Raw genomic sequence first — 17,921 nt, 5'->3', positions numbered from 1 at the left:
ATCCTTCTACATTTGTAAGCTGCACCTTGATTGACTTTAATAAATGAAATGTTTAGAAAAATAAAATGGTTTACTTATTTTACATTACCTTCCTATTTAGAGGAGGAAGTTTGGCTCAGAAAACACCAGTTAGACAGAAATGTAGCTATTTTCAATAGGCATGCATCTTAGATTGTAGTAAGAAAAGGAACAGTGGAAACGATCTCCTGCTTTGGAATAAAGTAATACTTCTGAAAATGTAGTTGAAGAAAGTTCAGCATATAGCAATAATTTGCATAATGACATAAAAATGACATGTGTGGCAATGTATCACAATCTAAAATTTGGTAAAAAAAATTGTTACAGTGACATACGCTGAAATCTAAAGTGCTCAGTGAAAAGATATCGAAGCCACTTTGCCACAGGACTGATAAGAACTAACACTCTTCAAAAATCATCTGATATAATACATATGAACACAGTAAGACACTGACACATATAGCAGACGCTGCCACCAGTAGTTACACTATATATATACTACAGCAATGGGTGGCTACACATATAAATATAAAGAGAACGGCTGGTTCTGGCAGGTGCTGATTCTGCCAGTAGCAAATATTTTTATCCTATCCAATTCTTTAAACCCGGATTTGTCTCTAATATCCTTTGGCAGATTGTAAAAACAAGCATATCAAGATGAAATCCAGGAAGATTTAAAATATACATATTAACACAGCTCTGTAATTATTATTACTTTTTAATATATTTTTATATAGCTATTAAATGTACAGCGCTGCATAATATGTGGGTGCTATATAAATCCTGTTTATTAAAAATAATAATAATAATATGCATGCAGTTTACATATGTGAATTTAACTTGATATGGGTCCCCTGCAAAGCTCATAGAAGCAGCACATGAACCATTCTCATGTGCTGCAATGCAAGAAGCAAGCTGATAAGAGGAGATTGCAGAATGACAGAGACTTGAGCTTGTCAGTGTGTTACTTATCTTTAATTGTCCAACTATGGGGTGGTAGTGGGTAGAAAAAACTTAAATTTGCAGGGGAGAAAAATTAGGTCCCCTCCCCTGTCTGAAAATGTTATACTGTGTGGGAGAGCTGTGTTCAATGCTTTAATACTGTGTGCTGCCCGCATATACATTTTATAAATATAATAATAATAAATAAATATTCACATTATTATTTCAGATTATATATTTTATATGTATAGTTTAAAAACAATATTCTCCCTGGGGTTGGTTAGTCAACTACTCCACATCCTGTGCAACAAATCATATTATATTTTTAGACATTGTTCTATTGTTATTATTACATTTTCTTTCTCAGGTACTTTTATGTTTTACATGATCATATAGCAATAATACATATTCAGTAATCTGCAACAAATCTCATCTGTCAATAAAATGTAGCTGTAGTGAGACAGAAGATGTTAGGCACTGGATGGTGATAAAACGAATAATAAAGCATTATGCTGAGCCATCAAAAATGGTTGGGGCATGTGATTTTAAGAAGAAGCCCAATTATGTCCTAAATTTTCTTCTATTAAAAAATATGGAATACTTATACCAATAAATTATCATGGGTTGTTTTTTTTGTACTTCTCTCTTTCCTGTTCTTTTTTAGTATTATTTTCCATAATCTATGTCATTGTGTTACAGTAAAATAATTTATATCAATCATATATTAATAGAGATATATTTTATTTCATAACCATTTATGAGAATTTGGTAAGACCTTCACTTATATTACTTGTATATGATTTTTGTATCTCATGTATAAATATCCTTTATATTATACCTATGTAGTTTTTCATGCATTTTAGTTATTCAATGTAACAAGCAAAATTATTTTTGCTTATATAACCATATGTATGTGTTTGCAAACTGAAAAAAATTAATAAAAACAATTGAAATAAAAAATTATAGGATTTAACGTATATTTTCCTTGAAGATAGAGCTGCTGTAGTCTTTACTTTTCCAACTAATCTTCTTCAACACAATGTTACATACCTTCTAACCATTAGGAAAATACAGTTTATAGGAGTTTACCATGTACAATGATCATTAAGGTGGGTCGGTACTATCCCTGGCTCAGGCCAGGACTATGTTACACACTTCACTATCCCCAGGGCGACAGAAATATCCATAAGGCAGTAAGAAGGATCAATGTATCTATGGCAATCCCAAAAGGGTGGCTCTGTTTGTATTCTTATTTCAGTTGTAGGGTGGTGTCTCTGCATTATTTCAAGATACAGTTTAGGATTTTGGAAGAAGAATCGTGTGAAGATATCTTGATTTTTTGTTTTTAATGTAAGAAATGTATGTATGTATGTATTTTTCATGTATTAGCTATATTGATCTACAAAGAAGTCCAAATGAAACCAAATACTTATTATATACAAAATTACAGTTCATTTGATATATTTTCATTTATCTATCATTTGATATATTTTATTGCAAGAATGTTCTTAATAACTCTTAAAAACAATTTCAGGCAAACTTGAAAAAAATGTGACTATATGTGATGGGCAATCCTTTGCTCCATCTATTCCCATCAAGATTTGGAAAAAAATGATGAGCCATTCACACGGGGATAGATAATAGCAGATTGCAGCAAAGCATCAGGAAAAAGCAGAGCCTTGCCTTTCTGTCTTTTGTATACAGTTTATCCAACAATGCATAAATCCTTGTAATATCTTTGCCAACCCCCATTTGAATAATTGGCATATAAAGTTGGTGAATGTTGTAAAGTCAGACAGCTTTTCCACTTCTATAGCTATCCCACATTGCACTGTATGTTAGTTAGTATGGATTCAGAAACACCTAATCAGTACTTCATCTAATGGCCCTAAAATGAGTTGAGACCAGAATTGACTTATTAAAATAGTACAATAACCAATACATTTCCACTGATACCTACTAACATCATTAGAACAAAGGGACAGGGATTCCACTGGAATGAACGCATGTGAGATGCTCTCACAAAATGACTTCAATGCCTCAGTGGGACAGTATTGAAGAAGTGGGGCCTAGAAGGTTACACAGTGAAGGTCATGGCACAGCAGGGATTGGTAAGTAAATGCCTTGCAGAAGTTGCAGAGGCAGACCACTAATGCCTTCTCTGGATCCCTACTATGCACAAGTTGGTGTACAGAATCATTTTTAAATACCTGTACATGCCTTTCTAAGCGTTTTTAAACACTTTTCATTCAAGTCTATAGACACCGTGCCAGACACTGCATTGAGCATCCGGACATTTGCACTAAAATGCTGGCGCCTCCTGCCATCTGTCAAATCAAGGATAATGAACAGACCTACGTATTTGGTCCGATGGTAACTGTTTTTTGCAAATGTTTTTGAGCTGTTACTGCCCTGCCCCGGAAAAGCCCTAAGGTTCATCAATGCTAAGTGAACATTTACACAATAGGAAAAATCGTGAGTAAGTATTGATTCTTGTTTCTGTAATCTAGTACAAGTGTTCATAGCCTAAGCCCCTCGGCTACCAAGTCAAATACCTACTATTTCAATGATATTCAGTATGTGGCCATACCCAACATGGCATAACTTTTTCTCTAAAAACATCTCAGATGGGTCCTTTTCAACAGCCATGAACATACTGGCCCTATTCATTATTATGCGAGAACCAAACTTATGAAGAATCTTATGCAGTTCAGTTGAATAGAGCTCTCACACAGTAGGGAATAAGGCTATAATGTACACATTTGCTATTATTGGACTTGTCATAGGAAAGGCTATGTGGCTGGAACACATGGTAAAAGTCTCTGGAACAAAGAAAGAAATTATTGTAATAATTACATGAGCTGCATAAAGAGGTTGGAGGGATGAATTAAAGGACAACCCTACTAATTTGGTGAATTGCCACAAAGATGAGTTTCTTTACTAAAGAGGGGTTTATTTTCCAGCACCATTACATGCAGCCCTAGGGTCTATCCTTTTAGAGACCCAATCATTCTATCCCATTACAGAGCATCTTGTTTTTTCAAAATAGCGCCCTCCGGTGGAGGTTACAACATTTGTATACCGCATACCGCAAGGATAGGTGCATGCATATGATTGTATAAGATAAAGGGAACACATCTTAGTATTGGTGTTTTATCACAGACTACAGGGACAAGAGCAAATTTACAATGGCATAAAAGGCTCCATATTGCATCTATATGTATTTTAAGGTAAAATGTACACATGTTATCTTACATATCCTTTCAGCACTACACATCATATATTTAATAAAACACTATACACTATGACATTGGAAAGGCATTAAATGACAAGTGAAAATTTTGTTCATTATTGAGCAGTAGTCCAATTTGCAGACAGTACATTGATTTTCCACTGACAGCAAACAAGGAAGGCTATTATAAAACACATCCAGCAATTTGCAGTCTCATCATGTCAGTAAATGTTAATGTGTACATGCGCTTTTGTCTGTTCTCACTTTCCTGCATATGTACTATGTTTTAAGTGTATTTTATTGTGGATGATGAAAAAACAAGTACACACCAATATTGTATAACATGATATAACCTCCTGTCTTGGTGCTTTTATGCTCCTGGTGAAATGTTCATTATCAAGGCAAAAAGTTTATTGTTCCTTTACCTTTATTACACAACTGAAGTGGACCCAACCTTAATCCAATACAATTTCCTTTGTACTATCTTGTATTGATTACCAGTAAGAAGCTCCAGGCTTTCTATATTTTTATTTTATCTATAGTAATAACATTTAATACTATAGACATTTTATAAGGAGGTAAACATGACAGGTTGACTTGCACTAGGAGTGTCGCCTATCACCACATTTTTTACATAATTTTAAAGAGTGGCTATCTCTTTTATATAATGAAGAAGTGTGCTTATTTGATTTTTAAATACCTATTAAATAGCCCAGTAGGGGCTTTCTTGGAATGTAAAAAAATGTGCAGTGCGATCGTGAGACACCTGTAAAGATATGTGTTGTTTTTTTTTTTCCACTTAAAGTTTCACTTTATGAAAATATTGAAAAAATATCATGCTTTAGTAAAGACAGAGTAACTGGCATATCATTTGTATGAGTGCAACCTGTACCCATTTTTATAGTGAACCTAAATATTTTTTTAAATTAATCGTATTTGAATATTCCCTTCTGTAGCATGATTTTTTACAGACATTTACTTTGTTTTCTTTATGTTTCATTTTCGGGATACTGCCCATTGTTTGCCTCACAGTTGGCAACAGATGCCAGACCCTTTCCTTCTGTGTAAATATTACCCCCTCTGTCAATCACTCATTGCTCTGAGAAAGATAATAAATGAAGGAAAGTTAGATCACAATAACAAATAAAACTAAAGCAGACTGAGACACTTAGAAGTTCTGCATAACTCTGAAATCATGCAGGGTCTGCTTTTAGACCTTTCTACTTTTAAAAACTGAAAACTAATATAAGATGACTAATAGATATAAGACTTCTAGTTACTAGCTGCACTGTTGGGGGGTCCGATGCCTTAAAGCCAAACTTCAGGTAAACAGCTACAGCTAAATACACAGATAAAATACATATACACTCACATGTGTGCTGTTTTACCTTCCAAGGTAATTGTATTTCTGTCTACCCAATCCTGAGATTTACATATTTATTTAAAAGTCACCTCCACACTCCCTGTGCAGTGAAAGACAACTCAACACACTTATTAGCTTATCTGTTCTTCACTCTTTTCTCTCCTCCAATTGAAATCCATCTTGCAACAACATACCTGAATGGCTCATTGTGCTGCTTCCCCTTTCCCTCAGCACTATACTTGTATTACCAGAACTGCAGTGGCTGATACCAAGCCAAATTCAGGTACTTGCACTGCTTTCATTTATAAAAAAAAACCTTAGGAATGTTTTTAATATTTCAGAGCGGCATTGATTTGTGCATTTTATATCTACCTGAGATTCAGTTTTATATTTTAATCCTAGCAGTTGAATCAATACCAGTCCAACAACTAACTGCATAGTAGTATGCTGATAGCTGAACTAATACAATTTCTGAGTACTACAATACTGATGACTATTATCTGCATTGCACAATATTGTTATCCCTCCTTCCATAGATTTTCCCAATTAGAGTACACTGATGTTAGATTGATATGTTTTATAACCAATACAATCACTAGTTTGCTAGATACTAGTACTAATACTAATACTAATACTAATAATTTCCATTTGTACGTGTACATGCCTTTTTAAGCCTTTAACTCAATAATACCAAATTGCAAACCAGTGTTTTATGTATTTGTGTGGGATTTAATCTTGTTATAGCCACTGTAAAGCCTCACACAGGACAGTACTGCAGAATTTATTGGCACCATATAAATCAGTAACAAATTGCTCCCATATGAGTTATTCTATTGCTCATACACAGTAACCTAATACATACTACAAAGAAACTTGTCCTTAAAAGAAATACATTGTATTTTAGGTGTTTCAGGGTGCATTTATGGGGCAAAAGCTATTTTTTTTTAGTTATGGTTCATACTTTACAGTACAATGTTACATTTTAGGTAAATTTCAGGTAATTTTATTTTGAAGAAGGAATAAAAAAGAGTTCACAATATCATTCCACCAATCCACACTGCAAGAAAAGGCAGTTCTTTACTAAATAAATTACCAATGTAACCCACTAATCAAACATCCAAAGTAAGTTTGGGTATTATTAAAATATTTGCAAGCTGAAGAAAATTTATTTCAATGCTTTATCAAAAATGTGTAGTCCTGGTTATATTTACTTTGGCATAAAAACAGCGAACAGTTATCTATAAAACACTTCCAATGAAATGTGTTAGAAACAGTCATTTTCTAGTTTTTATCCCAATTTTATTAGTTCAAGACAGTAAACAAAATAAAATGGCACAAAGGTAAAGAGATAAAAAAAATGCTTAGGCTACCTCATTTGATGGAGGTTGCATTAGGTTCTGTAGAAGAACAAATACTCTATATTTTCAGGTATATTCCAGCTGGCATTTGAGATCAGTTTGGGATGTTTCTAAGATCATTACAGCATAGGTGCTTCTGTATTTGGCCATCTTCTAAGTTGCGCAAAGTTTAATTAGGTTTTACCTTTATTACCTTTGTCCTCTATGGAACATAGTAGCTGATTTAAAAAAGGCCCATGTATGCAAGCCTTTCAATGGCTTTTGCCTTCTGCTTCTAGGTTTTATAGCTTGAGAAGAAAGGGACATTTCTATGGTTAATAGACCGGAGTTTCTTGGTGCAATTGATCTGGCCTGTTCATACAGCGCAAGATGGAAGGACCATGTTATCAGTTTAAAAGTCTCCACCAAAGGGGTAAAAACTGCTACAAGTATAAAATGTAGACCTAACATTGCCTGAACAAAGCTAAAGTAACCTACCAAACCATTCTTTTATGGGCAGATGCTGGGCCATTCTGTTCTTCTGCTTCCTCATAGTGCTAGTGCCCATCCTTTCTTTTAAGCTTTTTCATGTACATGCAACATGTTACTGCCTTATTCCACACAGGGCCATCCAGGGGGGAAGAAACACAAAAAGCTCTACATTCACCATGTTCTCCCTCAGGGCTGGTGGGAACTTTACATGTATTGGTGACAGCTGAATATTTTAAATATATGTATATTTTGATGTATTGCACCATATACAGTATATGATCTTTGGTATAAAGTGTAGTCTTGAAAAAGCAGACAAGCTCTACTTCAATTTATTGGGGATGAACATTGTGCTTTGTAAAATAAGTTCAATAATAGAAAGTTTTTAGTACATGTGGAATATAACCTAATAATTCCAAAATGTTATTTCAATATAAAAAATATGCATATTTTATGGTATATGTCCTTGTGCGGTAATCAAAAAAAAACACATTTCTAAAAAAATTGAACTTATCCATAGATTATTCTTGAAATTGGTTATTTTGCTCAATACCATTTAATGCTGCTGTCTACTTTTTTGTAGTAAAAAATATCCTAAAATAACAAACTATAAATAACTAAATAAACAAAAATATCTAAAATAAAATAACTATTGACAGTAGTCAAATGTACCATCTAATAATATTTACAGGAAATGTTTCCAGATTAGTACATAGTATAACTATTAGTAACTAGTAGTTTATGTACTAAAATGTAATATGTAATACACTCTAAAAAGTTGTATAGGTTATACCAATCTGTAAATTTTAGAAGGAAGACAAAACCAGCAAACTAAAGTTATAGACAGTTCCAACAGTAGCTTGACAATTGAATTACAAATCTGTACTTTATTTAGCTAATGCTGCTTCTCATTTTTTTAAAGCTTGACAAATATAAATACATATTTTTAAAAAAAATTAAAGCAATAAAAATTATGATTTTTTGACACAAAGGATAAGTACTGAAAACCAAAAATATTTCTAGGGTTTGAAACTCCACTGGGGTTAGGGATGACCTTGGAATTGAGTCTAGCTATGATAGCTATGCTCCAGATACACAAAGCAATGTTACATTTTAATTCACTAACCAGATGAATACACAGATTTGGAATGCAGTGCCCTCTAGTGGTACATTCATGCATTTCTTTTTAAGAAAACAGAATATTTTACTTGACCCATAGTATTATTAAACATTATTATTATTATTAAACAGGATTTATATAGCGCCAACATATTACGCAGCGCTGTACATTAAATAGGGGTTCTCAATTATTAAAAAATTAATGATAATAACCTAGTAACTAATACCTTTATCTACCTTCCCCTGTACACATACTCACACACAAATAAAAAGCCAAGCATACATGTTTGATCTACACTATTAACAATATCCTTTTAAATATCCAATAGCTAGTTGCTTTTGTGTGGATAAAGGAGCTTTTAGGCCTTCTAGTTCCGTAATAAGGTACTTTTTTATTGTGTTATAAAGTGATTGCATACTCAAGCCAACAAATGTATCCACCTTTTGAAACTTGTAAAAATGTATATGAAGTTTGAAAATGCTACTTTCTTGTATGTTAGGCTGACCCTACTGATTTCAATACTATGTAGATCAAGAATGTCTTAAATTCTGGTTTGCTTACTGCTTATATACTAGAAACTCTAAATATTAAAGTAAGAAGATTGTCATAACAGTCATGAGACTAGCAAAGAAATTTTAGGTTTTACCAATACACTTAGTGAAATGAACTCCCATCCCCATAAATCACCCATTTGACAGCTTTTTAATGATGATTGAGAAAGGACCTGTGTCTGGGATTACTGTGTATGTTTCAAGGGTATGGAAAAGCTTAGTGTTGTGATTGACAGCAAGCTCTGTTCTCTAAACCCAGAAGAAATATGATGAAGCCCCAATTCAGGTATCCTGTGGTTTCTCGATTACTGGGCAGATGTACCAATGGGCACTGCATGCATGTCCTGCAACTTTTAGTATAGGAAAGCCAAAAGTGTTTTTCCTTAAGAAATATATAAAAAATAAATAGATTATAGATAAACATTTTCAATTTACTTAAGGTCTAAGGAGATTGGATAAGAAGTAGAAATACTTACCATTTTTTCACACTCCTGCAGGTCTCCCATCATTACAACTAATGCCCTAAGCTTCCTCACTGCTTGGGGTTTGCATTGTACAGTCAGAGGACAGTCCATATGTCTAAAATTTCAGAGAACTGACCAGTTTTGGGTGTATGATTACTTTTTTTTTAAATAAAGTGTTAAACCCCATTTTTATTTTATTTTTGTGTTCCCTTTTACTTTTTGTCTCAAGAAATTCCATTCTCTGAACCCTGATTTTTGCTGATTATACAGTACATAAATGTTTTTGTCTTACATCTTAATACCAAGTTAGCTTTTGCTTGATTAGGTATTTTTTATTTCCCTTTGTAAATAAACATTTAATGTTTTATACTATAAACATAATTCCAGTGTCTTTACAGGTTATGATGACATATAAATTACATTGGTTTAAATGGTGAGTATGGTTGAGGAGGTTGTCTTTAAATCTTTAAAACAGGTAATTGAAAAACCTTTGAGATGCCCCGCATTCTCAGGGTTAAATTCCCATTTACATCTAGTATACCTAAAATAAACACTTTTATTTAAACTTTTGCCCCTTACTTAGCTCATACAGCCTAATGTTGTCATGTACATTGCAGGACCATGAGCCCTGCATCGTGAGTTCAGACATCATGGCACAGCTCACAACCAAGAACATCTGAGAGAAGAAGATAGTACCAAAGAAGAAGGTAAGTAAAAATGCTTATTGTGGATGTTCCAGATGTAAATGAGCATTTAACCCATGTACTGCAAGGGATGCCCCCTGCAAGGTTGGTTTCTTCATGTACCTAAACTTCTGCCTATTGATGCCTTTTGAACCCCAACTAATTTTCATTTTTTTACATCATCCAAAATTAAATGGATGTTCTGATTTCCAGAAATCTACTAAACTGGAGTATTTTGTTTAGGCAGCGTTTTTCAAAACACAAATGATCACCTCAAGCAGTTATTCTTGTTTAAGCCTAGAGGAATTTGTGAATTAGGAAACTCCAATGACTTAAATGGCCTATGATGGAGAAAATTGTAATTAAACAAGGTTTTCCAAATTGTCTGATTCCTATTTCCACCAATGGCGAGCTTCTACGTGTCCACCTTGGGTGTCAGGCAACCAGAATGTATCTAGTTTCTAACCACAGATACCACTTACCAACAAATGACCAGTCATAACTGCCATAAACACACTATGGAAAAATACTAATAACAGTTGTTCAGCTCAAATTACAAAGATAAGCAAAACTATTGTAGAGATTTCATAGAAGAACCTGATTAATTCTGTCACTATCTTTGATACCAGCATGAAATAAATCTTTCCGATCTATGCCTAGCATAAAACATGTACTCTTTTCAGATAAAGTGTAAACTATTCAGATATGTAAACTATCAGACATGTAAACTATTCAGATAAAGTCATCAGTTATTGAGAATAAAACATATATTTGGAATTACAAATACATCAAACGGCAACTACTCATTGAAACTGGAAAAAGACCTGAAGCCATGGAGACAGCAATACAATGAAGGAAAAAAAGCTAATAAACACATATACAGTATGTATGCAGACCTGGACTTCTTATATTCCATGGTAATAAACAGCTATTTCAGCAAGAGAGAAGATGTAAAGTGTATATATAAATCGGCACAGCTATTGTATTTACATACATTTGAAATTCATGAATGCAAACTGGTTTGCTGGCCAAATATGCACATAGTTGTGCTGTAAATGACCAGATATACACAGATGCTCAGGTCAAGCACTGTCATATCTGCACAACCTCACTGTATGAGCACATTCACTCAATGATCAAAGACTTAGCGCTTACCCTGGCTGACTTCTACGTCCTGGCTGAGTGTCTCTGCACTGCTGCTGTGAGAAAGTCTTGGTAGAATGGATACAGAGTTTGGGGATGATTCAGATATGTCCATTTGTGTAAGAAAAGAGCAAGGTGCTGGACTTGAAGGAACATGAGGATTGTGCTGGGAATATTCCAGTGTCTGACAAGTGTCATTGTGAATATGTGGTGTTTTCCAGTGAGATATTCCTATTGCAACTGGCCCATTTACTTCAAATCCTACAGAATAATAAAAAAAAAAATTATTAAGGTGCAAAATACTTGCAACATAAATTAATACCCAGATTTAGAAAAGATAATTGTGATCTTAAGAGTTGACATGGAAGTATGGGTAATTATTTACCGTGATGTAACCAAGGTCTATAAAGAAAATTATTTTTTTATAGACCATGGTTACATAACAGTAAATAATTACCCATACTTTCAAAGTCAGCCCTTCAGACGCAATTATCTTTTCCTTTCTCATTCTTCATCAACACACAATCATTCAAGAACAAGTAAGTTTTCATTTATTTATTTACATACTGTTTAGAATTACCATGTACCACAGTGGGAATCAGATTTTCACTAGCTTGATATTATTTAATGTATATATATTTTTTTTTTATTTTTTATTTTTTTTTTGCATTGTGTGCTCAGCACTATAATTTGTTTATCATTTTTACTGTAATTGAAAAACTATGCGATACACACCTGCTACTATTCATAATATGTTTAGTTTTTTATATATTCTATACTGTTATATTTTGTTGACATAATTTTCTGTGTGATTTAGCTTTAAATGTAGCTAAAGTCTCTCATCAGTCCATTGATGAAGCCATACAGAGAAACGCATCGGGATCAGAGACAAACTGGTTTAATCATTGCTTAATTTTCATCGGAACAATAATATAGCATGTATTAAAAACCATCTATGCCTATTACTCAGGTAAGCTCTAGATTTGCAATTATTCTTTCATTAATGACGACAGCAGAACTTTGTCTAGGATTGCACTGGTTTTGCTCTATTTGGTTTTGTTGCATATGAGGGCAATGGAGGCCCCAATGTAACAGTCCAGCGCTATAAAGTTCCCTGTTAAAGGATGCGCCTCCCAGTGTGTTTAAACAAATATGTGTACGTGACCCGCAAGCTAAAAGAGTGATTTCAGTTCTAATAATTACCCTGATTAACAACCAGACAACAGGTAAACCGTCCTATGTGGCTCACTGGTAAACAGACTTTAGGCGTGGCATGAAAAGAGAGGATTGGAAACAAATTTGGGAAAACGGTGGCGCACTGCAGCATTAATGTCTCAGCTGTCGAAGTCAACTCTAAGCTCATGATGTGCTGGTACATGGTACCAGCCTGCATGGCCAAGATTTCGCCCAGGCATAGGAATACATGTTTCAGAGGCTGCAGTCGGCACCTTATGTCACGTGTGGTGGGAATGCCTCAAGATCAAAAGGTACTGGATACAAATATACCAGATTGCGTACACCTTGATAAGAAAGTCGTTTCCCAAATGCCCAGAGGAAGCTTTGCTAAATTTGAAACCTCCCTGTTGCAATTTAAGTTGTTGACCCACCTGTTCGCGTCAGCAAAGATGGTACTGGCTAAGGCCTGGTGGTCCTCCGCTCCTACCGTGGAACATGTCGAACAGAAAATGGCTTGGTTCCTTACTAATGAGAAAATAAGAGCTATCCTACTAATACTATGTCTAAATTCCAGAAGGTTTGGGGACCCTGGATTGTTTACTACATGACAACTGGGTGGGATCGTACCTTCTTAACAATATGATGTTACAAATAAAACCCTTGAGCTTGCAAGATTTCAATTAAAAACAGCAGACTTGTGACCTTGCCTTAGTTCCCCTGTACCCTTCCTTCTCTCCCTTTTTTTCTCACCTTTTACCAGTTCTTATTTTCCCAATTTCTTTGTTGTTGCAGACCATGTTTTATTGATACTCTAAGGGGGTTTGTGAATTAGTTTAACAAATGTGTTGATTTAATTAAGTCACAAATGTGGACTTAAATGATACCAGAACTTCTACGGATTTATCTTACTAAGCACACCATAGCGATTTAACCAAGGGACACATTACAACTGGACTTCAACTGTCACAGAGAAGTGAGTTCTGACACGGATACTCTCCTCTGATTATTGTAGTACTGCAACTCTTTTTGTTATCCTGCTGTTTTAAAATTGTCTATGTTACAAAATAAACTTCCTATTCTATTGTAAAACTGATAAAAATATTGAAACCAAAGTTCCCTGTTGATCTTATCTCATCAATTAGTTACATTGTTCCTGCTTATCAGAAGTTTTGGCTTTACTGCTGAATATTCCCATAGATGTACACATGCCAAGAATAGCAAGATTCATGATTGACTTTGCAGAGTCTGAAAATAACTTCAAAACTACAAAGCCAATCTGACGAGTTTCCAAAATATATCAGGCATGAGTGTGACTCTGTCAAGATCCACTGCTCCTTTCTCTCAAACTGCTTTCATAATAGTCTTTTTGATACTGTAATAATGGACTCTGCAAAACACATCCCAATACTGGCCTCAGCATATGATGTACTCTCTCCATTTCAAGCCAAGATGCAGGAGTTTGTTCCAAACTAGACACTTTCCAACTCCTCAGCTTTCTCCACAACTTTGGCTATGTTTTACTTCAGATATGGCTGCCTGATGAGTGGTAGGCATGTCTATTTAGGAGGCATTCATTTCCAGAGGGAGCGGTGGCTCTGTAAAGGATGTATACTGCCATGTTCAGGGAATGCCCCAATACCTTTAATTGGATAAATTAATGTACACTGCATTCAAGCAGCCCAGTCATTCTTGGTGGCCTGGCAGGCCCCATTTTCAACAATACCACAAACCACAATGGTCCATATAAGGGTAGTGGTGTCCTCCAGTGCTGTTAATTCTTCATTTTTGGGAGATTAGAATATAAAGGTATATATTTTATTTTTATCAGTTTATAGTATTATTTTATGACAGGTATGTAGAAAAGGTCACACAACAATCCACCTACCAATAGGCCATGTAATAACTTTCACAAGACAAAAATGTTGTGGGAAACTGAAATTTAAAGAAGTATCCATTCTCATCTCCCCCCCCCCCCCCCCACTCACAAGTTTCCTTTTTAAAAGCACAGATTGTTCTCAGTATGCATTGATTATACATGTTCTTAGCAAATTCTTGTCAGTATACATTTATCATATATGTTCTGCATACACACAATCTTTCTTACCTATAGTGATCTGACTGACACAACTGTAGTAACTTGTCCCACTAGAGAGGTTATTGTAACTTCCACTGTTCGGATCTGTGTCTATAAAAAAAAACATCAGAAATTCAGGGGATTCAGTTAGATAGAACTTGCATTGTAAGTGTTATTTTAATATTTAATAGATATAACATAGTGTAGGAACTTTTTGAAATGACATATTTAGGTTTAGCAAAAAATCATATACACATTTGGTTTAAGGAACCTGAATCTAGTGATTTCTCTGGGCACTTTGACTCAGTGCATCACAATGGGCCTCATTTATATAAGCTCTCGAAGACTGGAGAAGATAGACTACCATAAGGGAACTTGCGTGATGCAGCAATTCTGAAATGGGTTTCTTAAAATCATTTGCTAATTTTTGGCAAAAGTTTTTAATCCTGAACTCAGTTTGCTGGATCACCCAGTTTCACCCATGATAGTCTATCTTCTCCAGTCTTGGAAAGCTTTGACAAGGATATCTACCAGTAATATTCAACGAACTATCTGTCCTACTGGAAGATAAGGAGTGTTCTCAACAACTTTACTTGATTCTGCTGCCCCATTCTCCATTAAAAAAACATATCCCAGTTTAAGTATCCATTAGAGATAGTGGGATCTCTTCACAATGACCACAGCAGGTATGCTAATCTAAAAACAAAGTACCCATAGAGTCTACATATATAAATCCAGCAGGTTAAACTCTAACAAAAATTGAAACCAGTTTTCGGTAAATTGACCCTTTCAGTTACAGTAAATCTGTACAACTTTATCTCCATTCATCTTTATTGGATACACAGGTAGCAAAGTTGACTGGATGAATGTTATATAATATAATGTCTTTTGCAAACAGGTTTTTAAAGGATAGCTGTAATTGTAAAATGCCTAAATTACCTACTTTAAAATATTCGTCAAGCAATTATGTCCTCTTACATTTTCCCTCCTTTACCTTAGACAGCTACAACCCAACCCAAAATATAGAAGTTTTTAGCTTGTAGGTTACCATATTATAAATCCTAGCTATTTTAATCAGTATTACCAAGGACCTAATGTACACTGCAGCAGATTTATCATAGCGTAGTCAAAAAAATACCATAGACTGCTGATTTGACAATCAGGAAGACACATCATACTAATGAGTTATCAAATTCGCTCTCTAGCCTTGCAGCATTTTCAACATTAGAGATAAACACTATGGGTCAACCTAATTGGCTGTAGTGCAACCCCTCTTCCAACCTTGGTCCTGCTATAAAGGAATTTCAGTAAACTGATATCAAGACAGATTCACACTATACTTCATAATGAATACATAATTGTTGTTTTCCATCTTTTTCAGCTTTAAGACCAACAACCAATGAGGCTTTTACCTTTAAATGCTGTATAAGCAAAAATGAAAAGCCAACACAAATGCAAAGGAACTGGGAATTACAGGGGGGATCCCTCACCACCACAGTCCTGAACTACTAGTGAATAGTTGAAACACTTTACCAGCAGAAGCTGAAATAGTAGTTCCAGTTTAGTTTGGTCAAACACATAGTTTATTGTGCTGAGAGAAATGTATTTAAATAGCATCGGAGAACCTGGTAATGTAATGTATTTACTCTCCATTATACCCGGATTAGTGTGTTTTTGCACAGGCTGTAGCCAGGCTGATGCCTTCCTGTTCCAACCACATATCAAATGATTCTACCACTGGCAGTGATGGCATTATTCAATTATCTTATATTGTGATTACATCCATACAATATTAATGCTGTCTGCACACTTCAAAATATACATAAAATAAAAAAGCTTTCCCAGCTCAGAGAGGCCTAACTGTACGTAAATGTGACATTTGGAAAATGTATTCCCTGCACATCAACACTAAGCTTCTATTAGCTAGTTAAGCTTTGAAAAGGAATGGCATTTAGAAGTGCCACCAACGATCCAATTACTTGCTTATCTGTAATTCTATCCGGGCTGCCCAAGCTGTACACAAATCCCCTGCATTATTCTTTCCTCCTAGCCCAGGAGGGCACAGCTAATCTAGTAGAATCTAACAACAGTAACAAATAAATACAAACATCATAAAGTGAGGAAAGAGATGACATATTCCTCTGCATTTGTCAGCAAGTTGGTTTCAAACATCAAGGGCTCACTTGGCAGTGACACCTAATGAACCTCAATTGCTCAGCATTAAATATAGCAAGTCATTATAATACAGGCTGACATAGGGATCATTTTATCAATATTAAAACTTTTATCTGCCTCTTTCTGTGAAGTGTACAATTATTAATATTATTATTATTATTATTATACAGTATTTATATAGCGCCATCATATTACGCAGCGCTGTACAGAGTCCATAGTCGTGTCACTAACTGTCCCTCAAAGGAGCTCACAATCTAATGTCCCTACCCTAGTCATATGTGATTATTATAGTCTAAGGTCAATTGTTAGGGAGAAGCCAGTTAACCTAACTGCATGTTTTTTGGGATGTGGGAGGAAACCCACGCAGACACGTAGAGAACCTGCAAACTCCATGCAGATAATGTCCTGGCTGGGGATCGAACCTGGGACCTAGCGCTGCAAAGGCCGGAGTGCTAACCCCTAGGTGAACTAGGGGAAGAACTCAGAAGGGAGATTAGTTCGATTTATATTAAAAAACTTACATTGACACGTGTTTTTTTTTTACACTTATTTATGCTTTAAGGAAAACAGTTTGTACAAAGTACAGCAACCTAATCAAATATTGTACTAAATGATGGCCATCTTCCTTGTCCTTTGTACCAACTTATTTATTAAACCTGCTCGGCTAGAGCCAGGATTTCATCTGCCCTGATGAATGTTGGGAGTTTGGTTCCAAAACAAATGTTAGCTGTCACTGCCCAGTTTTAATTATTATAATTATATCATGAAACAAAGTGATGTACATTAAAGAAAATTGCATTTTAGTGAGGCAGTGAAGAATATTTAAAGACAAACTTTAGGATAAACAGCTAAACAAACAGATGAAAGACGAACATAGGAGATGTTTTATCAAAGAGTGGTTTTCTTGTCTACCAAGTTTTTAGATTTAAAAAGCTCACATCAGGGGATCTTACTTACTCACTCTGATGCAGGCAAGTAATATTCACAGAAAAGGTCTCTCTCCTAACCCGTGAGTGGACAGTGAAAGAAGAAGCAGCAGACTCAGAGCTCTCTTTTCCCTTCTGTGTTATATCATGAGAATAGTAGGACAATTTATTGGCTCCTTATGCTGGTTCTCCCCCTTAAAGCTCTACTATACTGGGGATTAAAAGGAA

At 34.9% G+C, this 17,921-nt stretch overlaps 1 protein-coding gene across 1 annotated transcript in view; it reads right to left on the bottom strand.

The window, feature by feature from the left end:
• Positions 1 to 17,921, bottom strand: part of ANO4 (anoctamin 4) — a 75,513-nt gene that overhangs the window by 54,335 nt on the left and 3,257 nt on the right. Inside the window, 2 exon segments of the mRNA XM_072401101.1 lie at positions 11,355 to 11,603; positions 14,623 to 14,703. Coding sequence (XP_072257202.1) covers positions 11,355 to 11,603; positions 14,623 to 14,703 — 330 coding nt within the window.

The sequence above is a fragment of the Pyxicephalus adspersus genome, chromosome 2 (genome assembly GCF_032062135.1).
Source record: "Pyxicephalus adspersus chromosome 2, UCB_Pads_2.0, whole genome shotgun sequence".
NCBI classification, from domain to species: Eukaryota; Metazoa; Chordata; class Amphibia; order Anura; family Pyxicephalidae; genus Pyxicephalus; species Pyxicephalus adspersus.
Note: the sequence above shows the minus strand (reverse complement) of the source record. Positions and strands in the feature narration are given on the sequence as shown.